This window comes from Gossypium arboreum, chromosome 5, assembly GCF_025698485.1.
Source record: "Gossypium arboreum isolate Shixiya-1 chromosome 5, ASM2569848v2, whole genome shotgun sequence".
NCBI lineage: Eukaryota > Viridiplantae > Streptophyta > Magnoliopsida > Malvales > Malvaceae > Gossypium > Gossypium arboreum.
Window position 1 is genome coordinate 6,246,422 of NC_069074.1, and position 23,207 is coordinate 6,269,628.

At 29.9% G+C, this 23,207-nt stretch overlaps 3 protein-coding genes and 1 long non-coding RNA gene across 7 annotated transcripts; 2 read left to right on the forward strand and 2 right to left on the reverse strand.

Moving 5' to 3' along the window:
- Positions 1 to 3,018: 3,018 nt before the first annotated feature.
- On the forward strand, positions 3,019 to 4,239 carry LOC108450541 (stress-response A/B barrel domain-containing protein At5g22580-like). 4 transcript variants are annotated; one of them, XM_053028161.1, is made up of 3 exons: positions 3,019 to 3,144; positions 3,357 to 3,484; positions 3,843 to 4,239. In XM_053028161.1, exons 2-3 carry the CDS (start codon positions 3,366 to 3,368, stop codon positions 4,039 to 4,041), a joined length of 318 nt encoding a protein of 105 aa, XP_052884121.1. In that variant the 5' UTR covers positions 3,019 to 3,144; positions 3,357 to 3,365; the 3' UTR covers positions 4,042 to 4,239. The 4 variants fall into 4 exon arrangements, with proteins under 4 accessions (XP_052884121.1, XP_052884120.1, XP_052884119.1 ...); XM_053028160.1 differs by having other exon boundaries at positions 3,028 to 3,148; XM_053028159.1 differs by having other exon boundaries at positions 3,046 to 3,161.
- Positions 4,240 to 5,134: 895 nt separating this feature from the next.
- Positions 5,135 to 5,822, forward strand: LOC128293055 (uncharacterized). The gene is made up of 2 exons (XR_008283080.1): positions 5,135 to 5,346; positions 5,465 to 5,822. It is a non-coding gene; the product is annotated as an uncharacterized LOC128293055 (long non-coding RNA).
- Positions 5,823 to 11,099: 5,277 nt separating this feature from the next.
- On the reverse strand, positions 11,100 to 12,340 carry LOC108452558 (uncharacterized). Its single transcript, XM_017750355.2, has one exon. It carries the CDS (start codon positions 12,000 to 12,002, stop codon positions 11,100 to 11,102), a length of 903 nt encoding a protein of 300 aa, XP_017605844.1. The 5' UTR covers positions 12,003 to 12,340.
- Positions 12,341 to 17,549: 5,209 nt separating this feature from the next.
- On the reverse strand, positions 17,550 to 18,967 carry LOC108450798 (uncharacterized). The gene is made up of 3 exons (XM_017748571.2): positions 18,704 to 18,967; positions 18,496 to 18,599; positions 17,550 to 17,776 (listed from the first exon to the last, which is right to left on the reverse strand). The coding sequence occupies exons 1-3, from the start codon at positions 18,868 to 18,870 to the stop codon at positions 17,745 to 17,747; spliced, it is 303 nt and encodes a 100-aa protein (XP_017604060.1). The 5' UTR covers positions 18,871 to 18,967; the 3' UTR covers positions 17,550 to 17,744.
- Between the last annotated feature and the right edge of the window lie 4,240 nt (positions 18,968 to 23,207).

Genomic DNA, 23,207 nt, shown 5'->3' on the forward strand with positions numbered 1-23,207 from the left:
CCTTGAATTTAGGCCATTACAAATATAAACTTTATCACAACGTGAGCTTATTCAATTTTTTTAATAGTATATGAAATAAATTGATACATTTAATAATATTAATAGAAGGACTAATTAAATCTGGTCACTCTAATATTGAGTACACCTAAGTCGCTTAACCCTTTTTTCTTTTTCTTTTTTTTTTTTTTATATTTCCATCGAACTTTACTTCTTCTTCTTATTATTTATAAGAGAAAGGATTGTATGGAACAGTGATTCCATGTTATTTTTATTACTTTCCAATAGAAGAACGACAAATTAGTTTTTTATTCCTGATTTTCAATTTTTTCCTCTTTACAAAATTTAAATCAAACTAAAAATGCTAAAATCAGGAAAAAAATTTAATTTATCATTCTCGTATTGGAAAAGATAAAGATAATGTGAAATTATAATTTTATACAACCCTTTCTCTATTTTACAAATGTGATTTTATTAAATTTTCTATTTACAAGCGAAGGCGTTCTAGATAAGATTTAATTGTTCTCTTGAGATATTTATTGAAATATTTATTTTAATTTTTAATTTGTTTAATATTAAAATATAGTAAAATGTAGAGTATTAAGTAAAATTTCAGAAAGAGGCAGCTCAATAAATATAATGTCTGTCATTTAAATATTAAATAAGATTGTAAAAATAATTTAAAATCAAATTCCAATCTTAACTTTTAATTTAATGGTACTAGGTGTTCATCTTAAAATTAATTTTATAAGTCCAATCACCTTGTATATAATTATATTTATTAAATAAGTAAATTTTCAAACCGGTCTATTATTTAAATCATATTTATATAAAATATTAAATGATTAAATTTTTTATATAAAATAAATAATTAAAAGTTTAAATTTATATTAAATTTAATATGTATAATTTATATGAATAAAATATAAAAATTATGATTAAATCGTTAAAATATTAATAAACGGATGAATGTAAAATTATTTTAATTTACATCTATATAAATAATCTTTCCCATGAGTTATAAATTTTTTTCTTCGACAAAAGAAAGAAAGTGGGCATATGGGGTGACCATGGGAAGTGGGCACCCATTGTCGCTAATGGACCAACTATCGCTTTCAAACCTCAGATGGGTGCAGTGGGGATGAACGGCTGATGATGTAGGATGCTTTTGAATTGAATCTGACAGAGTTTGACTGTACCAGGCTTTTAGTAATAATAATACTGAGTTTTTTAGGCCCGCACTTCCGCTGGTACTCAAATACTTATTCCTTGTACGAGGGCAGGCCGCTTCCCCATTATGTCGGTTCATAAATCCATATTTAAATTTGATTTGAGTTAAAATTTTATTTTTTATCAAATAGAAAGTAGTTCAGATCGTTGAATTCATCTCCCGGAAGAGGATTTCTGTTCACCAAAGGTCTGCAGTAAAGTTTTTGATGGTTGTTCCAAACAAAGATGTTGAATCTTTGGTTTCATGAGATAAGTTTCTCTCCTATATTAGACTTTGAATAACAAAAAATCAACAAAGTTGTGAGTTCATCATAGAAGCAAGTTTTGAGTTCCTTCATTTTATTAGATGATTAATGTGCAAGGTTGATCGATATCATGGGATTTTGACTTGGTAAGATCAATCATTGATGGGAAACATAATTGCAGGTCCATATATATGACTCCTCAATTATTGCTCTACCTTCCATTTCACTGTTTCAATTCATAGTATTTTAGAAAAAACAATCCCAAGAATATAATTTATGAATATACACTTCCATATTCATATTTGAATGTCTCACATATAAATATATATTTTTAAATTAGATAAATTATTTATATAACCTTTCATTGTACGAGAGCTTCAATTTAAGAAATCCAATAAATTCATGCAATTTCTGATTTCATTTTATAAAGGAAAACATAAGCTTAAAACGTTTGATATAAAAGTCGAAAGAAATTAACCTTACAGCTTGGCTGGTAATTTGAATAAAAGAGCTGGATATCAGAATCATGGTATCTACCGTAGTTAGCAGTGATTAATCACAAGTGCTTTTAAGGAGGGAAATGTTTGGTCATGTAATATTATTTATCAAATTTAATTAATAGAAAGGCTGAGGCTGACCCACACATATTTCTTTCAGAGTGGATTTTGTAGATTATAATAATGCATGTAGACTAAATCATGCAAGCAAACAAAAGAACATATCATCCTCAATCAGTGTTCAAAATTATAAAAGCTTAGGCAAATTTTGCAGAAACTTGTCGTTTAATTTCTTGCATTTACTTTAATACAAATCTGAAACAAATCCTTTTGGTTTGACTAATGAAATAATCCCAAAGAAAAAGGTATTTAACAAAATCAAAATGAATCAACGTGGAGCAAAGTGTATACTTAATAAATCATCGATGTTTTCTTGATATAGCTGATATGACCCGAATTTGCTTTCATGGTGCTTCACACTCTGTAAGAAAAAGAAGAAACTAAAGATTCCTTAAAGATAAGTATGGTGAAATGTCATCCATGAACTGCAGCTTGAACAAATTTGAACCTTGGAGCCACATGGGAAGGACATGGACAAAAGTCTAACAATAAGCATTGTGTTCTAAATTTCTCATAGAAAAGGAAAGAAACAAAAGAGTTCAATCAATTTCACTCCCCAACTCCCCCATATTGAAAAGACGCAAATTAGACCATGTGTTTAAACTTATATTATTCGGATTTAAGTGACTATGAATATTCAACATAATTATTGAAAAATATCAGGGTACACGTTTTGGAATCATATGTTTTCAGAGATCTGTTCCAATAGTTTTAAAAAAGAAAAGAATTATGTAATAATTGGAGGATATGAGAGAATAATAATAAAAGAGAGAAAGGAGGGTGTGTAGTGTGATGCCAATGGCCTAGAAAATCAGGTGACATGATATCTCAAGTTTCAAGAAAAAAAAGATGAAATGGAACTATTATGAGTGATGACCAACATTTCATGTGCAAAAGCAAAAGGGAAAGGGACAATGAGCTGAGGACAATATTCACAGTGAAATGGCTGAGCAGTGGGTCTCACCGCCCATGCAAATCTGTACCTCTCCATATATTGAAATGCAGATCTTGTCTAACAAAGGAGAGACTAATGAGTCTGATCCCTTTAGGTCATGGTTGGTAATTACAAACGGTGAATTATTATTATTATTATTATTATTATTTTTTGGGGGGCACCTTCACACTGTTTAAGTTGACACCAAAATAACTTTGGGTTTTTGTGTATAAATTTGTCTAGTTATTTTCATTGGTTAGCTGCTTCAAACTTTTTTTTAAACCCTCAAAGCTTCACAAGGTTTTTCTTTCTTTCTTTTCTTTTCTTTTTTAGGGATAAATAATGGGAGGGTTCAAGCATCTTGTTGTTGTGAAGTTCAAGGAAGATGTGGTGGTGGAGGAGATTTTGAAAGGTATGGAAAAGCTGGTTTCTGAGGTTGATGCTGTCAAGTCCTTTGAATGGTGAGCTTCTTCTTCTTCTTCTTTTTAATCTTTTAGATCATTTTGCATGCTTGTATTTGCTGCTCTTTCATTGACTTGGTCGAAAGAAAATGAAGTAAATAAACAAATAGCTCTGTTGGTTTCAAAAAACTGAAAGAATAAAGGGTTCAAAATCAGTCACAGAATTGAAACTCAAGTACACAGTAATAAGGCCAAAGAAAGTGAGAAAACAACTGAACATTTGGGGGTTTCTTCATATTTTTGATGTTATTGCAAATCCCAGAGTTGCCATTACTTTGTGGTTTAAAAGGTTTTTGTACTTTAAATTGGATTTTAACAAAAATCAATAGAAAAACATGAAGTGAATGTGTTGAAACAGGGGACAGGACATAGAAAGCCAAGAGATGCTTAGACAAGGATACACTCATGCCTTCTTGATGACGTTCGAAAAGAAAGAAGATTACACTGCATTTACCAGCCATCCCAGTCACATTGAATTCTCCGCCACTTTTGTTACTGCCATTGACAAGTTCGTGGTGCTTGATTTCCCTTCGGTTCTTGCAAAATCTCCGGCTTGATCTGCAAGAAAGAAAAAAGCTACCCAGGAATTTAAGTGTTTTGAGTATTTGTTATGTTTAATCTCTCTGTTGTTTGCATCTCTATGTTTTCTGCTTATGTGTTATGGCTTTCTGCCATTGCTATCAATTCCCCAATAATCACAATTTGTATTATTGATATGCAAAAATTCACATGCATTTTGCTTCTTTTTCTCTGAACTCTGGGCTTAACATATTACGATTCCGACATAAGCTACGTGTTGTGGATGCATGCTGTAAAAAAGGAGGAGTAAATTATGCAGTTCACTTGAAATGAGAATGGAATATTAATTATTGCAATTTATTTTCATACAAAAGTTAGATTTTAATCTGATGAAGCATGCAGTTGAATACACATACTCATTGGTTATTAAAATGAAAAAGTTATTACAAATTATAAAAAAATTCAAAAGCTTCTGGAATATAAACTTATTTACATTTTATAAAAGTATAAATATATATAAATAAATAATTTATTTAATTTATATCTTGATTTATATGAAGTGGTAGTTAAAACATTGATCTGACACTTTTTTTGTTCAAATTTAAAACTTTGTCACCTCATCCCACCTCAAATATTGTATAAAATTACTTAATTAAAATTTTATAAAATCACAAAAAACCCAATAAATAATAAAAATATAAAATCTTCTATAAATTTTAAAAATTTTAAAACAAATAAAAAGTGAAAAATAATTGAAACTTACAGCAAATATATATATTTGATCGTGATTAGCATTGATCGACAACGAATTTTAATTGTTGGTTAATACTAATCAAACGAATCAAAGTTGGTAATTTTTAAAGTTTTATTATTTATTCTTTTAAGTTTAATTAAATTCTTTTACTTTTCTTTTATTTGTTTCGAATTTTCTAAAATTTTAGCTAAATATTTTAAAATTATTTTTGAATATTTTGTGGTTTTATAAAATTTAAAAATATATTTTTTTTCAATTTTTATTATTTTTATATTATGTGGTAGGTACATCTAGCTAATGAAATGATTTTTATTGTTTTTTTTATTGGTTGCTGAAGGGGTCTGTTTTATTGTTGATTTTGTTCGTCTGTTGTGGTGTTGTGGGCAGATTTTATCTTGCTATTTTTTTATTGGTTTGGGTAGATCATGGAAGTTACTTTGTTTTGTTTCTTCTTCTGTTGTTTTAATGAATATATATTCTCCTTGTTGAGGGAAAAAAACAAAAGTAGAGAATTAAAGGAAAAGTTATTTTGTAATTAATTGAAGGAGGTGTTGAGGTCTCCATCTTCACAAATTAAATACGTGGAGAGGTAAGCCAAATTTCCAACCTTACTTTATATTTATTTCTAATACATATGAGATAAGCATCAAGCAGGGGATAAGTCATGATAATATTACTATTATATGTACGAAACTGTGATTTGGTAGTCTATCTTTGAAATTGCATGCATAAATATGGCGATGTCTATGGAAAGAAAATCGTGGCATTATGCATTTGTGCAATGGTGGTGAGCTCATTCTTGATTGGAAATGCAACATCAACACCAACACCAACACCAACATTTGAAGAGGAAAAACATGCAGTTGCCTGCAGTCGAGGACATTGCCTACCACCTCCCAATCCTTCTTCTGATAGAGGCTGCCAAGCATCCAACAGATGCCGAACCACACCACCCTAGAAATGAACAACTTTATTCCTTATCATTGTCTTTACTATTTATTTGCCTACGTTTATTTTTATTTATATCATGGAATAAATAAATAATATGAATAAACTAATTTACTATTTGAAGTGCGTCTTTTTATAAGGATTTTCTTCTTCTTTTTTCTTTCTTTTATGCAAAGTGAGGACTTAAATTCAAATTTATTAAATTATTTTTTAAAAAAATATTGAAAAATCTAAAATTTCAAATTTTAAAATTCTGTTAACCAATTTCTTTTATTTGAAAATCAGATCTGGAGTCCATTAATACGTTGCTAGTGAAAATTGCAACGGTTTGGGGCTTTTTTTTACTTGGGCCTAGGCAATGGGTTTTGGGTAGTGGCCTCCAGACAGGTTTGGCGTCCTAAAAACCTGCCGAGAAAATGCACACATACCTCGTATATAATATATATTATGTTGTTTTTCGTGCAATACATACATTGATTGTTTCAAATAATTTTAATTTAATATATTTTTTTTTTAATTATAATAACCGGACAATGTCTAAATAACAAATGCAACAAGTACAACTTGAACCTAGGCCACACTTAAGAGCAGTAAATACCGTTAACCATCAAGCCATCACATGGATTCAATTTAAATACTATTATTTTAGTACATATAATAAATAATGAAATATATAGTATGAATCTAATTAATAATATATGAAATATGTACGATATTAAAATTTTAAAAATAGATTAAATTGTTTATCATTGTGTTTTTATCAATCTTAAGTCAATATCGAAGTTAATCGTGACATCACCTCAATCAAATATATTATCAAATATATACAATTGATGGAAGTGATAAAGTATGCACAATAAAATTAAAATGTAAAAAACTTCAAAATAAAACTTTAATAGTAAGTTAAAGGTTTTACTACTATATAATTGATGCGATTTGAATATCACTAATGCATATTTTATTAATTTTTTAAATAGAAAGACTAAAGTATGTAGAATAATATAACTTATTTTAATTACAAATAAATATTTTGTAATTTCCCTAATCGAGTTAAGATTTGATTGATGGGTGACACCAACTCAATAAAAATCTTAACAAGTAGTATAAATAATACAATGATTAAACGACTTCATCGATAACTAAAAACAAAATAAAATCGAATCTAAACTTAAGGGAATTCATTAATTATCTCGAAACAATTAATTTTTTTTGGAAGTGAAATTCATTAATTAGAAGAAGAAAGCGGCTAGATAAAATAATTTTCTTTTTTAGATCTCCAAAAATTAATTAAACATTAGTAGTGAAAAAAATCCATGAAAATCAATAAAAATGGGTTACTGATAGAGCTGATCATGGGTCGGGTCACTCAACCCGGCTCGAACGCCCGCCTAAAAAATAGGAGGGTTTGAGTAAAAATATAGGCCCGAAAAATGGGCTTGGACAAAAAATGAGGCCTGTTTAGAAAATGGGCTGGGTCTCGGGTAAAATTTTTTTAGCCCAGCCCAGCCCGAATTATATACTAGATATTTTATTTTTAATCATTTTTAATTGTTGACAATTTAATTTAGCTTATAATTTATAGTTTGTTATAAAATTAAATATATTGATTTGTTAATGTATAGATATTTTGGTTGATTGATTATATTTTGCAGGTTTTTGGTGTTGTTGGTGATGTTGTTTGGTGCTGTTTTTGATGTTGTTTTGGTGCTGTTTTGATGCTATTTTTTGTGGTGTTTTATTGTTCTTTCACAGCTATTTATTATGTTGTCTGTTGTCGTTTTTAATATTATTTGGATATTGTGAAACTTTTGTTTTATTATTAATTTTGTTATTATTTTAGTTCTAACTTGTTTCAATTTTAATATAACCACTTTTTATTATATTTTCAATTTGTGTCTTGTTTTAAGAATTGTTTTAGTATATTTTTTTATTTGTTTCTTATTTCAATATTTGTTTTTATGTTTTTAAATGTATTTAATTTATTACATTTTAAATTTTTTTATTTAATAAAATAAATTAAAAAAATTAATTTGGGCCAGGTCGGGTCAAACTTGGGCTTAGTAAATTTATTTTGAGCCAAATTTAGACAATTTTTTAGGCTTACATTTTGAATCGGATCAAGCCCAAGCACAAGCCCAAAAAAGGGGCACAAAGTATCCTTTTGCTTTTCAGGCATGAATCTTAACTGATTAATGCCCAAATCTTTTTCCATAAATTGTTGTAAGTTTATAATAAATTTCTAAATAGGCTTTCGAAAGTTCAAAATTTTCTTCCATTCTTTGCGTGACTATAATTTTGAAGCGCCTTCATTGCGGTGGCAAAATGTAATAGGAGCTCGTGGGACTTCATACCAGAAATTTGAAAAATTATAATTAAGCTCTTTATTTTAAAAGTTAATTATGCTTTCAAAACTTTAAATTTTAATTAAACTTATAAAAATTTCAAAAGCCTAATTAATCTTCTGAATTTTTTAAAACTTTAATTAGAACTCTAAAATTTTTAAAATTTTAATTAATCTCTTCTGAATTTAATGATATTATTATTGTGCTAATTTATGCTTTTGTAAAGTTTTAATTTAATGATAAAATGGGAGTCTTAAAACTTTTGAAAGTTCCATGACTAGACTTTTATCATTTACCGATTTGACTTAATTTTATTTTGGATTTAATTCAATTATGTGTTGTTTGTCTATATGAAATGAATGTATATAGTTTATATAACATTTAGTAATTTGTCAAACATAGATGCAAATTTTGTAAGAGGTGGTGAACTCCCCACTAAGGAAGGTCTTGTTGGGCCAAGTGTTGGAGATGTAACAAATTGATGTGAAAGGAAAAGAGTTGAAGAATTAAAGCATTTTTGGTGGGTTTTAGAGTTTGATTGCCAAATTGCCGACTAAATTGAAGAAGGGAGAAAAAGATGTGTAGAAGTTGAAAAGATTGATCCCAATGCACCAACAATTTGGTTTTTTATTCTTTACTTTTAAATCACAATCATTTCCAAATGGATATTATTTTACAACTTCTATAATTAACTATAAAACCAATGATGATGATGATGGTTATTTTATCTTTTACCAAATTCCATGCTTATTGATTTTGCAATCTCAAGAGAAAAATTTATGTTATGCAACTTTTCTTCGTCATTTTTTAAATTTTTAATAATAATTGAACAAGTTTTTATTTTATTTTATTGACATATAATTTTAATAATTTTTTACCTTGAATCCAAAACCTTAAATTCTAAACCCGAATCTCAATTCTAAACTTAAAATTTCTCATTAGCTTTGACGGTATTAAAAAAATGATATAATATATTATTGCTCGATGTTAATTTTATAAACTTAAAGAGTAAATTAAAATGAAATAAAATTCTTTGAACTTCATTTTTAACAACTAAATGATACGGATTCAAATATATTTGAATGTATTTTTTTATTTGAAGGTCGAGAAAAGTTATACTTAAAGTAATTTTATATAAAAAATAAAATTACTAATTCTTACATTTACAAAATAATTTTTATACAAAAATAGAAGCATACAATACACAGTGTTAAACTTAAGATGTAATTTAAGGAATAATAGTTTCATAGGTACATAAAAATAATATTAATTTATGAATATGAATTATTAACGTATAAAAATTATACAAATATAAAATCATTTAAATATGATTATATCATACACAAAAGAACAAGGGTAAAATGATGTTTGAAGCGTTAAACAAAAGAATTTGCGGAGGAAAACCAAAGGGTCTGTAAAATTTAAACAAAAAGCATGCTATTATGACTATTCATTGTCGTCTTCAAAATCAGCAATGTCTTTAATGTTTAGGAAAATCAAGGCTGCTCCAGGGATTGGTTCAGAAGTTGAAGTTCATTGCCATCTAGAAATTCAACATGACTGACTTGAATCATAAGAACATTCAGAGACGGTAGAATTGACTTTAATCTACTCTCCACAACTAAAGCAATACCAATATTTGAATACAAACCATAACTCGGTCCATTTATGCTATCTTTAATAGGTTTATATTCGAATTTCTTTTACTTCAAAAGAAAATAATAATAGTAATATTCCCAATTTTAGTGCCAGTTTGAGTTTGAAAACAACCTTTTAATCCATATATTCATAACAAATGACAAAAGAATGTGAGCCAGCACAACCCCAATAATTGACATTGGACATATGTGTTCATCCTCTGCAGTTTTGTGGTTGGCTGTTAATTAAAGACTCCCACTTTCCTCTCAACATTCTCTTTTAAGTACCATAAATCAAGTTTTGTCTTTATTTTGGAGCATTGATCATGGATGTGGTGGCCACCTCATTTTAAGCATTGCCTAATGGTTACAATAACTGCTCATACAACAGACTTCTACTCTATCCGTCTAATTCTGAGTTAACACGTAACATACATACACAAGGGTAGTGCCAACGTTACTCTTTACCCATTGGATGCCATTTAGTACTTCCTTAGCTTCGCCTGATGATGCCTAAAATATTAGTGCCATTTCTAGTTGAACTGAACCGTAAAGTGTCCTTGGCAAAAAGTTTTGCTTCTTGCTTGTGGACCAAGTATTTATTCCAAAGGATGTAGGGGACCATGGTTATTGCTAAAGAGGGGTAGGGGTCCTACGAAATAGCGGACTACTATCTTTTGATGACAAGACGGTATCAAAGATGCTAAATCCAAGCTTTGCTCAAAGCACTTGTTAGGATGTTTATATGGATGGAACAAAGCATGCGCATATTCACGATTATATTTTCATAATTGCTCGCTAATCAAATATGACTTACAATATATGTCCGCAATCCATATGGTATTAACCCAACTTCAGAAAATTACCCAACAAAAAAACAAACGATGGTCATTACCTTGAGAGTGATGTGGCTAATAAACCATGAGATTTATATAATTTCCTTAATGGAAATGGAAAAATACTTGTATATGGTCAAATTGTTAGTGATCATTAGCAGGAGATTCCCAACTTTATTTTGTCCTTTTAGGGCCAAAGCAATCTTCCTTGATATATCCAAATGCAAATCTTCACGGGTATCCTTAAAATCCAGAAAATAAAAATAAAAATAAAGAGCTTGTTTGCGCTGTCCTTTAGTTTACTACCTTTTCAGTTATTTGAACCTCACAATAATGTCTTACATTCATTTTTTTTTTTCTGGCATCAGTGCCACAATCCTATAATTAATTGGACCAATTTTTTCACTGTCCTGAATCTTGAGGAAGGAGATAAGAAAGAAGAAAACGAATGAAATTTATTATGTTTTCTAGATTTTTTATTTTTGATGTTCGATCATTGGTACAGCTAAATCCTTTAAAAAAAATTGAAATATTAAAGCAAATAAACAAACATAAAGAAAAAGTCGGTTTTTTTTTTTTTTATGTGTTCTTACAGGCATAAATCAACAACGAGAATTCAACTTTATCTTCATCTTTGTGCACCCACTTCTCCTCCAACCAAAGCCGGCTATCCAATCCACTTCTTGTCCTAAACATGAAAACGGCTGAACCGGCGGCAGGATTGAAGAACCAGTCATGCACATCCCACATCAGATCAACCAGCAATCCATCAACAAATATCGTCTGGTTTCCTCTAAAATTCCATTGCAGTCTCTTGACCCGAATCACCGTCTTGTTATCGATACAAACCGACAGGACCGGATGCTTTAGGTCTCCGTGTTCTCCGCTACATCTTATCAAAATATCATGTGAAATGCCTGTATCACAAAACTGAGCCTTGGTGAAATAAAGGGTATTGCCCGAACAATGTTCTAGTCGAGAAACGAGGGAGGATTTTGCTACTGGGATTGTGCTTGTGAACCTCTTGTTGATTTCTTCTTCGGCCGTATCACCTAAAATGAGGCCTATCTCTGAATCAACCGTGACTATGACATAGAACCCATTAACCGGTTCAGGTCCTGCATTATACTTAGCGGCTGAAAGATCCCAAAAGATTTCTATATTTGACTGGTCGGATTCGATCGTTTTGCTGCCTTTCATTTTCCTGAAAATCCTCAAATTGGTGTTGAGCTTGAAACAGGGCCAAGGGTCGTGGTTGAAGTTGATGCTTAGGCCTTGACCCGTTTGATTCTTGCACCAACTGACTTTGATCAAGTACTGCTTATTCTGGGCTGATAGAATGACTTTGTAAGTGGCGGCGACTGCGTTCTGGACTGAAGGGACAAGGCTTGGAGTGATACAAGCATTGGTTGAATAGCTAGAACATGAAGGATGAGAAACATGTACTGCGGTTTCATTGAAACAAGATATGATGTTTCTCATGCTGCCGGTTAATAATACAGTATTAAAGATTGATATATCAAATCAAAAGCTTCTTTCTTCTTGGGGATTCATGCGAGAGAGCAAGATCTCAAGGTTTGGAGAGATGGGTCTTTCTCTTTTGGCTTGTCCTAAGCAAATATGAAAATGTTAGAAAACTGGACAAGGTTGGTACTTTTTTGAACTATCTCCCCCTGCTTTCGATAATTCTAAAGAAGAAGTTTATGTCAATGGAAATACAAAATAACAGAAGACATGCAACAGCAGGGAATTCAGGTTATCTGACAAATCTGTATTAAATATGAATCTACTGTATGGCACGAATGCAAGTAAAGAAAAATAATTACAACACAATCCGATATGAAATAATAATTTAAATATAAAATTTTCTATAAAAACAATTATTAAAAATTATGTAAATATAATATTTTAAATACAATTATAACCCTTTAAAAAAATAAGAACATGACATGAGTTGAATCGAGTTTTACCTGATCTGAATACCAGCACTTAATTTTGTGACGTGATCATGGATGCTTTTAATTCCTTAACTATGCTTTTTGTTAATATATATAAATATATAAACTGCAATCCCATTTATGTAACAGGAGAAACACGATATACATTTAAAAAAAAGTACTTTTATTAATTAAATAAAAATCTAAATTGAGTTCAAACTTGATTGAAGTTGAACGAGATAAATAACATGGTGTATCTAAGTTATATATATATGTATATATATATATATATAAAAGATGAATTTTGAAGGCAGATTTTTAGTTGATGAGTAAATAAGTGGGATGTGGGATAATTATGATAGTGAATATTTGACCCCCACAAAATGAATTTATAGCCTCTACTACACCACCAACTACTGCTGCTTGTAACACATCCATGATTAAAAGCAACTAAAACTTTTTCTTCTAATTTCCCTCTTAATTATTGAATATATTTTCCCCATTTTATTTAGTTTCGTGGTCTGATCAACTAAAGATTTTTAGTTTCTTATTAACTCTTAACTTGATAGCTTATTAATTTATTATTTGCAACTATCATTTTTATATTAATATTTATATCTTTTATAATTAGATATTTTTCAACTCTTTTTAAGAGAATTATTTTATCGTTTGCTTAAGAGGTAGAGTTTGGAGAAAAATTATATGAAAATAATAGTCATAAACATACAATTTTCTTAAACTAAAGCTGCCACCCTAGCTGGCATTATATATTTTCTACCTAAAATCTTAGTAAAAGAAAAAACTCTTTTAAGAACACTACAAAAAAGTGAAATAGAAAAATTCATACCATTGGTTAAAAGTCATACAGGAATTCGGTTTATCTAATTAAATCATGATTTCATTTTTTCAAAAAAAATTAATTCCAATTTAATATTTACTTCCCTATTAATTACTATAGTTTCTGAGCCTCATAACATTTTATGATCGTTTGTTTCATTGGTCCGTTATATCATCAGTCACTTACAATAATCCATGCTCATAAATTGGGCACTTAATTTATTATGTTTTCATTTTTCTTTTTTTGGTTTAATCTTCCAGTTTTGAGATATCGATACAGTTCAAGGCATAACTTTAATCTTCGTTTGGCTTCTAGAACAGTATAAATCCAAACCTTTTATATATATATATATATATATATTTATTTATTATTTGCTACATGAAGCAATTGTTAAGCTAAAGCTGTAATTTTCACGTAAAAAGCAAAGCACTGAGTACCTAATTCACAAATTTAACAAAACGTAAAAGCACCAAAGCAGAAAAAGAAAAAAAAGAACAATGGAATCCACATTAATAAGTGAAAATGGAACAAATGATCAGTCCAATTAGTATTCATTTTTCACAATCATTAACATCTAGGGTTAATTGAGATTACTGCTTACAGTTTTTTCTCTTTAAAAAAGAGTGTTAATATTCCCATATTTTCCTTGATGAATTTTTACGTAATCTCTTATTAATTTCAACCTATAATCCGACAGAATATTGAACCAACCAAAACTGAAATATATGATAACTTAAACCGGGCCATTTAATCACAAATTGGTAGTTGTTGTAAGCAATGTTTACAGAATCGCTGCCCTTTGTTTCGAATGTCCAGAGTTGACTATTGTTAGAATGTTAGTTTGAGACAGCTCCAGCACATGAATATTAATAGAGGAGCTACCTAGATTCTAAAATTTACTGATTGCATGCATGGTTAGAAAACTTGGAGGAAATTACAAAACACACCTGGTTTAAAATTCCACCTCATGTGTTAAATATATACTATATGGTAGCTTCTTGGCAGTATATATTTTCTTGTCGATGGAAATAAAATAAAATAAAGTACTGAGCAATGACTATACTGTTAATATTATATGCCCATTTCTTGCTCACTTCGTGAAAAGATTTATCTACTTGCTCACGTTTCCTACATGTTCTTGTACCAAAATCCACATTCTTATGCATCCCTAGATTTTCATATGTATGCACTCAATGTTGCAAATCTTCTTTCATCTCACCTATATATATATATTTAAAATATAATTCTTCATTTATTTAAAAAAATTCTTCCGACACCTATATTTAATAGACATTCGGACATGAATATAAAAGCATGATCTTATAAATAAATAAAAATTAAATATATATACATGTATTGAGTACATAAATTCATATCCAACTCACACTTACAAATCTAAATAACATAAATTATAGTACATTTTAAGTGAAGAAATTTATTCCAAAAAATAAGATGCAATACAGACATTATATATATAGCTAGTTATTGATCAAAAGTAACTTTAATAATTAGGTATCAGTTTCATGTTTTATGTACAATTTCTGCCATATATAAATGATAATGCTGAGCGTGTTAAGCGGGATCTCAATTCGTAATCATCCTTAGTTAAATGGTGGGGAAGTGTTGTCGAAGATATTGTTGTACATTTTAAGCCCACAAAAATGTTAAAATAAGTTTTACATATGAAGATTGCAAAAAGTCGTTATTACATGCTTGTATATAAAGCGAAATTATACTTACTGTCATATCCATCGAAATCCTTCAAATCTCCCCTCCATATCTCATCATGGTTGTCCCTTTTCCTTTAAAATGATTTTATATTTGCTAGATTTCGACTTCCCATTAGGTAAATCATCAGATAAATACGAGTCATTCAGTTAATTTATTATGCATAATGAATGTTGCAACATCATTGTAAATTTACAGTGATCAATGGTATAGACAACTGGATAAGAACTTTGCACATAATGAAATTATTTTGAAAGAGAGTGCGGGAGGAAGTGAGACTACATAGAAAGATTCAACAACAGAATCCCATTTTTAATGGCTATGGATCATAAATGAGGCGATGGAAACAAGTATGATAGCGAGACAAAGAAGCTTTTCATTCAATGTAGGCCTGAGAGTGAAATGTGTGCACGGCTTTGCCAAAACACACAAATGCAAGGGATGAAAAGGACCTTTAAATGCGAGATGATTCATCATCCACTTAACCCTTAAGGTAACTTTGTTTGTATTTTTTCCCTTATTGAGTTCTGCTCGTCGCAATAAGTATCAACTTATGCAGTTAGGTAGCACAAGTATATAATTCAATACTGACAAGTGGTTAAAGTCCTTTACTTTTGCAACTATCCTTGTAATGGGCAAAACCCTTTCTATTTCTTTCCTCCACCCCCAAGCTCTACCAACCTACTAGATAACGATGCAAGGAAATAAACACAAACACGACATGAATTGTCCAGTCTAGTACCAGGTATGCCATTGCTTTTGGATGCCTGTCTAGCACTTAAGGTGAACCAGCAAGAAAGATCGTCTCAACTGGCTTCTCTATATCCTATTCATTTTTTTTGTTTAAACATCTACGATAATGTATATTTCCCTAAACACTGGCTTATTAAGGCGGTGAACCGTTAAAGGGTTATAACTGATTCTCAAAAACCACCCAAGGCTTTTTTTTTTTTTTTTTTGTCTCATTTCTCAAATTCAACCACATTGATTGACATAAAATGACACGAGGTTAGACCCTGTTCTTCATTTTAGAAAATAATCAGCCACAGCAACTAGCAGATAAATCAGGGAACTGAATCCCATGTGCTACAAAAGGCATCATATCCTGAAGTGAACTCTCACAATGAATAACATACATTACTTTCCTCTAATTGTTTTTCACGGTTTTACCTATCCTCCATGATAGGGTTTCTAAAAAGTTTTTAATATCTCAAGCTCAATGCTACTTAGTGATTCTAACAAATTGTTAGTCAATAATCATCTTTTAAAGTTATCAAGTTTTAAGCAGAAAATGGATTTTGAATGTCTGAAAGCCTTCTCTTTTGCCCTACCACCAAGGAAAAGCAGCTGAATTACATCTATCAACCACCGCCCCCCAAAAAAAAAAAAAAAAAAAAAAGAGAAAATACTACATCCAGATTTATCATCTATCATCTTACAATGCAATCTGACATAACTAATACTGGAAGCACAAAAACAAGCACAGCTAACAAAACTTACCTAACAATCACCAATACTTATTTGATAGAAACTCCATGTACAGCATTCCTAATTAGCAACATTGAAACGTATTAAGAGAAACAGTATGAACGACCAAATGGGTATCCTGACCTCTTTTCTTTGTAATGCTAATCATATTAATGAAAATTTCAATTTTTAGCTACATCATATTCCCTCAAGGACAAACCTTAAATGCCTAGGCAATGAAAATTGGGATGCCAAGAAATTTGCAAGGAATTTTTCACGATGTAGTCAAATTACCAGACCACAATCACAAGAATCGTGTATAAGGTAATACTGAGCATGTATGTAGCAGCAATAAAATGATAAATAGATCAACAATATTGGGCTGAAGAGAAGAATTCAAATGTAATTTGGATTCAATATCACTACACCAAAGGTAAATAATTTACTATAAGATTTTGAAAAAGAAAAAAAAAAAACAACCGGATGAAAAGGTGATTCCAGAAACAATTCTATTTAGATTCAATCAACTAGAAGACAACTTAGTATTTGCTCTATTACACTGTTTAGATGCAGCCATGATTTATAACCAAGGAGAATTCCTTTTAGGTCCAAGGTTGTGCAACTTACAAAATAAAAAGACTAAGTATTGGAATATCTCAGAATTTTTTTAAACCCCCCACATAGGATTAAAATTTCCCAAATGCAAAATACAAGTTTTTGAGTGCCTCATGACCTTTTATTGTTCCATGGTCAACTCAAACTTCCAAACAAATGACTAAGCTTTAAAATCAAGTATACCTTCCTCATTTCACAAAGACAAACATCTATATTACAGCATTTGCCAACTTTAAGCCAATAAAAATAAAAATTCTTAAAATATGAGCACAATAATGTCGGCAACACCAACATTTATTTCATTTTTATAGATCAATTTGAAGCACTATCCACTACTCATCAACATAAACATAACAAGAAGGTCAAAATTGGATGCCATGATGGATTTATTTTGTATTCAGATGATTAGTAGTACACTAGCACTTTAAGAAAAGAAACCATCCATTGAATGTAAATTAAAATCATTAAAACCTGAGAAGATTACAAGAGTCACTTACACCCACCAACTAATTAAATGTAGGTCAATAAAACACATTCAGCCAATTGATTCCCTGAAAAGCTGAGTTCTGAATTATAGAATGAAGTAAGCAGCACTGCTACTATGAAAGAAGTAAACTCAACCTCTACAACCGCTTGCTACTAGATGGGACTGATATAGTTAGCAAATCGACCTGTCATCCGCAAAAAGACATATCATAGATAAAAGTCGTGCATATTTATACACATAACAAAGAATGAGTTCATTACCTGCCAAGTGATTTGAAAATGATGACAATATCTATTAACCAGACAATAAAAGCATACATTATCTCACATTTTACCTTTATGCTTCTAAGAAATGCTGGTTGTCTACCTATGACAACAGATACCAGACAGAAAATTTCCATTTCACTCACCGCATTAGCAACTTTAGGAGTGAATTGTCCCCCAATTACACCGAAAGTACTGAATAAACTGATTAAGTATCTTCCACTAAAACAATAATTATTCACAAAGCTTAATCCAAAGAACAAATTCTTGAATGCACTGCCCTCATTGCTTCTAAAGTGCTAATAAGCTGAGCTTTGAATATATGAATATATGACCCATTGGTTAAAATTTAACAGGGTTCCCAACGAGGATAACTGTTGGCAACTGCTGAGTGGCTCAAAGGTACATAAGCATGTAAGCAAAAACTGCTACCTAGAGCTAAACTCTAGTTGAAATTGTGGGATTTTCAGCCAGTACTAGCTCCATAGAATGAGGAATGAACAGCGGTTGAACCAGATATCAAAGCTTGAAGTTTTTGGATTAAAGTATCTAATCAAATCATGTTCTCTGAGCAAGCACGATGCGTAAAAACAGAGTGCCTAAACCGAAAATTGTAAGAAAAAACAAAAACTGGAAATACCTTCAGCACAACTATTAGCATCGGAAGGAAGCTTGGAAACAAGGCAAGCCGATGCAACCGCACTGTGAAGCGGTTGAAGAGTGCTTAGTTCTCGTCGAACGAACCTTGAAGAGATAACTCAAAAGAAACCAAAATTAAACAACGAGCACGTAAAGAAAAACCCATCATTCTAGTAGCAAAGAAGCATAAAGGGAATAAAAAAAAGTACCGAGAAAGAGAGGGAGGAGAAATCCGGGTCTGATGAAGACTGAAATTGGATCGAAGTGAAGAACTTGGACCTGAAAATGAGATTTTGGTTCTTGCTATTGTCGATGTTGTTGCTGTTCGGAGAATTGGACGAAGAAAAGAAGATCTCGATGCAATTGTAGCTGCCATTTCTTTGTTCTCTCGATTGGAATTTGGGAGTTTGGAACCCAGATAACAGTGAAAAGCCTCTGCAAAACCCTGCCTCCTAGTAAACCACTAAACCAGTGAATTGGGTCGTCTCTTTTCTGGCTCATTTGGATTGGTTTAACCCACTGGATCTTAAAGTCCACCAAAGCAAGCCCATTTGCTTCTCACATAATAATTATCCAGACTCTATACATAAGCGAAATAAATTCTTGTATTATGTCAAAAAGTTGATTTAATTTAATTTTTAATTCTTATGTGTATTTTATGATTTATGTTTAATTTATTAATTATTTTTTAATAATATTATTTTTAAAGTTGTATTGGTGTATTCAATAATTCCATTAAAATCACGAAAAGAAGAGGAAAAGAAATGGATAAATCGTTTTAATAGAGGATCTATCCATATGTGTCCATATGCATGTTAAAATAAAATTTTCCATTCAAACTCAAAAGGTCAAAGGAATCGTTCAACGGAGGAATAATACTCATGCACAAGCTTAAGGTTGATTGTTAGTCTTGGTATGGTTTGCATGACAATCAACACCAAGCTCTCGTGGCTTTTAGATCATTTAAATTGATTAAAAGTTCAATTTATGTTATTAATCTTTTTCCTCGGGGAAGTTAGAATCGGCAAAAGTATTATAGAAGCTATTGTATTAGAAGTTAGATTGTATTTTTTACTTTTGTTTATTTAAAAAAGAGAAAATTAATCATTGCTTGTTAGATTAAAAAGCAATGTGGTCTTTTATGTTAAAATTTTCTTTATTTTTACCACTAAAAAACGGATGCGGCTAATATAATAACAAGATAATTGCTAGTGGTGTACCATATATACTTTATTTTGACATACAGAAACTAATTTTTAATCGTAGAAATGAATAAAAATTTTAACAGAATGGCTAGTTTATTCTTTGATCTATTGCATAGGGATAAATTTGTCCATTTATTGAGTATACGAGGCAAAATGCTATCTGATTCTTAGTTAAGGGCTTTCATGGTACATTTACCACCAAAAACTTTTTATAGAAGAATCAAGATTGAATTATAAAATTTTGAGGGGCTAAAATATATTTTTACCATTTAATTAATTAACAAGTTCACAAAATTACAAAATTGCAATAAGAAATTTTACCAAACCAAGGGGTTCAATGCCTTTGCCTACCCCCTTCGTGCCACCCTTACATTTACTATGTATAGCTTGCAAGTTTAGTTTTTGTATTTTTCGAGTTTCAAATTTTAATCTTAACATGAATATGTTTTTAGTTAAAATTTACTATTAGTCATCTATTATGTATAAATTTTAAAGTATTCTTCAAATTGATCATTTATAATTTATGTACTTATATTTTTTAAAGATTTAATTTTGACTCAAATAGTAATTATCAAATTCATTAACTATAATGATATAATATTTATGTAAATATAAGAAATTGATATAAAATTATATACATGATAATATATTTAATATATCAAATTTTAAAAATAATATAATTTAATTTTGCGAATTTAATAACCATTCTTCATCCAAAAACTGAAAATTTAAAGTTTAAAAAGTATAAACTAACTCGAATAGACTACATTAACCATTCGTAGATAAAAATGCTTAGTAAATATTTAATCCAATTAGTTATTCCCGTCTAGTCTAATCAGCTACTTGGAAATCTGGAATTTTATAGCAGCAGCTAACTAACGGATTTTTCAAAGTGGGTTTTATTTATATTTTAATTAACAAGGTGATTTTGACATGTTTTCACTTTGTTCTTTACCTAAATTTTCACATTAATGCATTGCCTAGTAAAACTGTAAGAACCCTTGCAGCAGCCTAATTTTTAGTGGTATCGAGAATAGAAATTTGAAATCATTAAATCCGACGGATGAGTTAAAAATTTAATAAATTAATACCTATGAGTCAAATGCGAATATAAAAGCATTTTTGAATTAGTGAATTTGGTGATTTAAAAGAATTAATTAAGTAAATTGGGTCGAGAATGAGGTATCGAGACCTCAACTTCATAAATCGAGCCATAAATATTTTTAGAAATATTTATGGAGTGTTGGTGAGGTATTATTAAAATTTAGTCAGAAAATTTTTACGTTTGGGTGGTTAATTAAATAAAAAGAACTAAATTGAAAAGGGTGTAAAAGTTGCTAGAAGGATTAAATAGCTCAATTGTCAAATGAGGAAGGACCTAAAGTGAAAATAGTCCTAAAGGAGATATTTTGGGCGGCAATAGCTGAGAAAAATCAGGAAATGGATGAAATAAGGGTAAATTGGAAAATTGCCAAAATTGGCTAAATAAAAATGGGACTAAATTGGAATATCTAGAATTCTCTTCATTTCTCTTCATATTCATCAGTTGAAAAACATCCATGGAGGAGGGTTCAAGCTGGTTTTCATACTCTAGCTTCATGTAAGTTTAATTCTTGCTTTATCCTTGAAATTTTTATGTTTTTGTGACTTTTACAACTAGGTCCACTTGTTGAATTCATTAGTTTTGATTCTATGAAAGAAATTGAAAGTTTTATGAATATGTGCTGGAAGTATATGATGATTTGGCATGGAATTAGAGCTTTAAATTATTTATATGCTGATTTTATTGAAAGAATTGAATAGAAAGTGAATGTTTGGGACCTAATTGTAAAAGAGTTTGAAGTTAAAGTTTCATATGGAAATTATGAATTTCAAAAATTATGAAATAACTTATAATGTCTAGAAAAAGTGTTAATTGAGAAAATTATCTTAATTGAGGGGTTAATTGAGCAAGGACTGAATTGTATGAATTGTGAAATTTGGGGTAAAATGGAAATAAACATTTTGCACTAAAACTGTTTTAGACAGCAGCAGTAGTCTAACTTTGAAAAATCACTAAAAATTATATAAATCGAATTAGAGGATGAATAAAATATGAAATTAAAGCTTATTGAGTCTAGTTTCTTATAAAAGAAATTATGTAAGCAATGGAATTGTAAATCATCAGATACAATAACTTTTGTGAGACAAGGTCAGAATGATTTCGAGTTCCCCTGTTCTGACTTTGGAAAATCATAAAAAATTGGATACAAATAATTAGGGGCTTAAATTTATATTTTTAGAATCCTGAATGAGTCTATTTTCAAGAAAAACAAACAAGGACATCATTCGAATCCTGTACAAGAAGATAATAAATTTTTAGTGAAGAAGGGTCGGAACTGTCAGACAGCAGAACAGGGGAGACTTCAATGAATAAACTGTATTAATTGGCCCAACCAAAAATTATGAAATTTTTATGGTAAGAAGGTATATGAGTCTAGTTTCAGAAAAAATTATCAGATCTTAATTTGGAATTCTATAGCTCAAGATAAAAATAATTTAGTGACTATGATACAGATGGATAGCTTGAATATTCACATAAGTAGATAATGAAAATTATGGATAATGTTACTTACAAGTGTGTTGTTTATACTAAGGATGTGGATGGAGAGGAGGAGGAGGAAAATATACATATATATGAATGAGGAGCCCGATAATCGATGAGTGTTGGAAAAATGATATATATATTTATTATGAATGACTTATAATACAAAAATTGAACTTGTTTATATGGCTATAAATTGATCACATGCCGGTTATAATCGATGAGTGTTGGATTAGAAATGATATAATGTTTTATTTGGAATATTTATTATGAAATTATGATTATCGTTATAATACAAAAATTGAACTTGTGAGTTTATATGGCTAAATTTTAGTGATTATTTGTTAATTTTATGAATTTTATGATGAGTTATTTCATATGTATTGATGATAAAATCGTGAATAATATAAAAGCATGAAAATTGAATAAATGATCAAATTGAGCATTGGTGACAAGATGAATTGAAGGAAAAGACCATGGTTGGACCATGGAAACAAGTGATAAGTGATAGCTTCGGCTACACTTAACTGATCAAGGACAAATGATATAATCGATGAGTGTTGGATTAAAAATGATATAATGTTTTATTTGGAATATTTATTATGAAATTATGATTATCGTTATAATACAAAAATTGAACTTGTGAGTTTATATGGCTAAATTTTAGTGATTATTTGTTAATTTTATGAATTTTATGATGAGTTATTTCATATGTATTGATGATAAAATCGTGAATAATGTAAAAGCATGAAAATTGAATAAATGATCAAATTGAGCATTTCAGTTCAGTGACAAGATGAATTGAAGGAAAAGACCATGGTTGGACCATGGAAACAAGTGATAAGTGATAGCTTCGGCTACACTTAACTGATCAAGGACAAATGATATAATCGATGAGTGTTGGATTAAAAATGATATAATGTT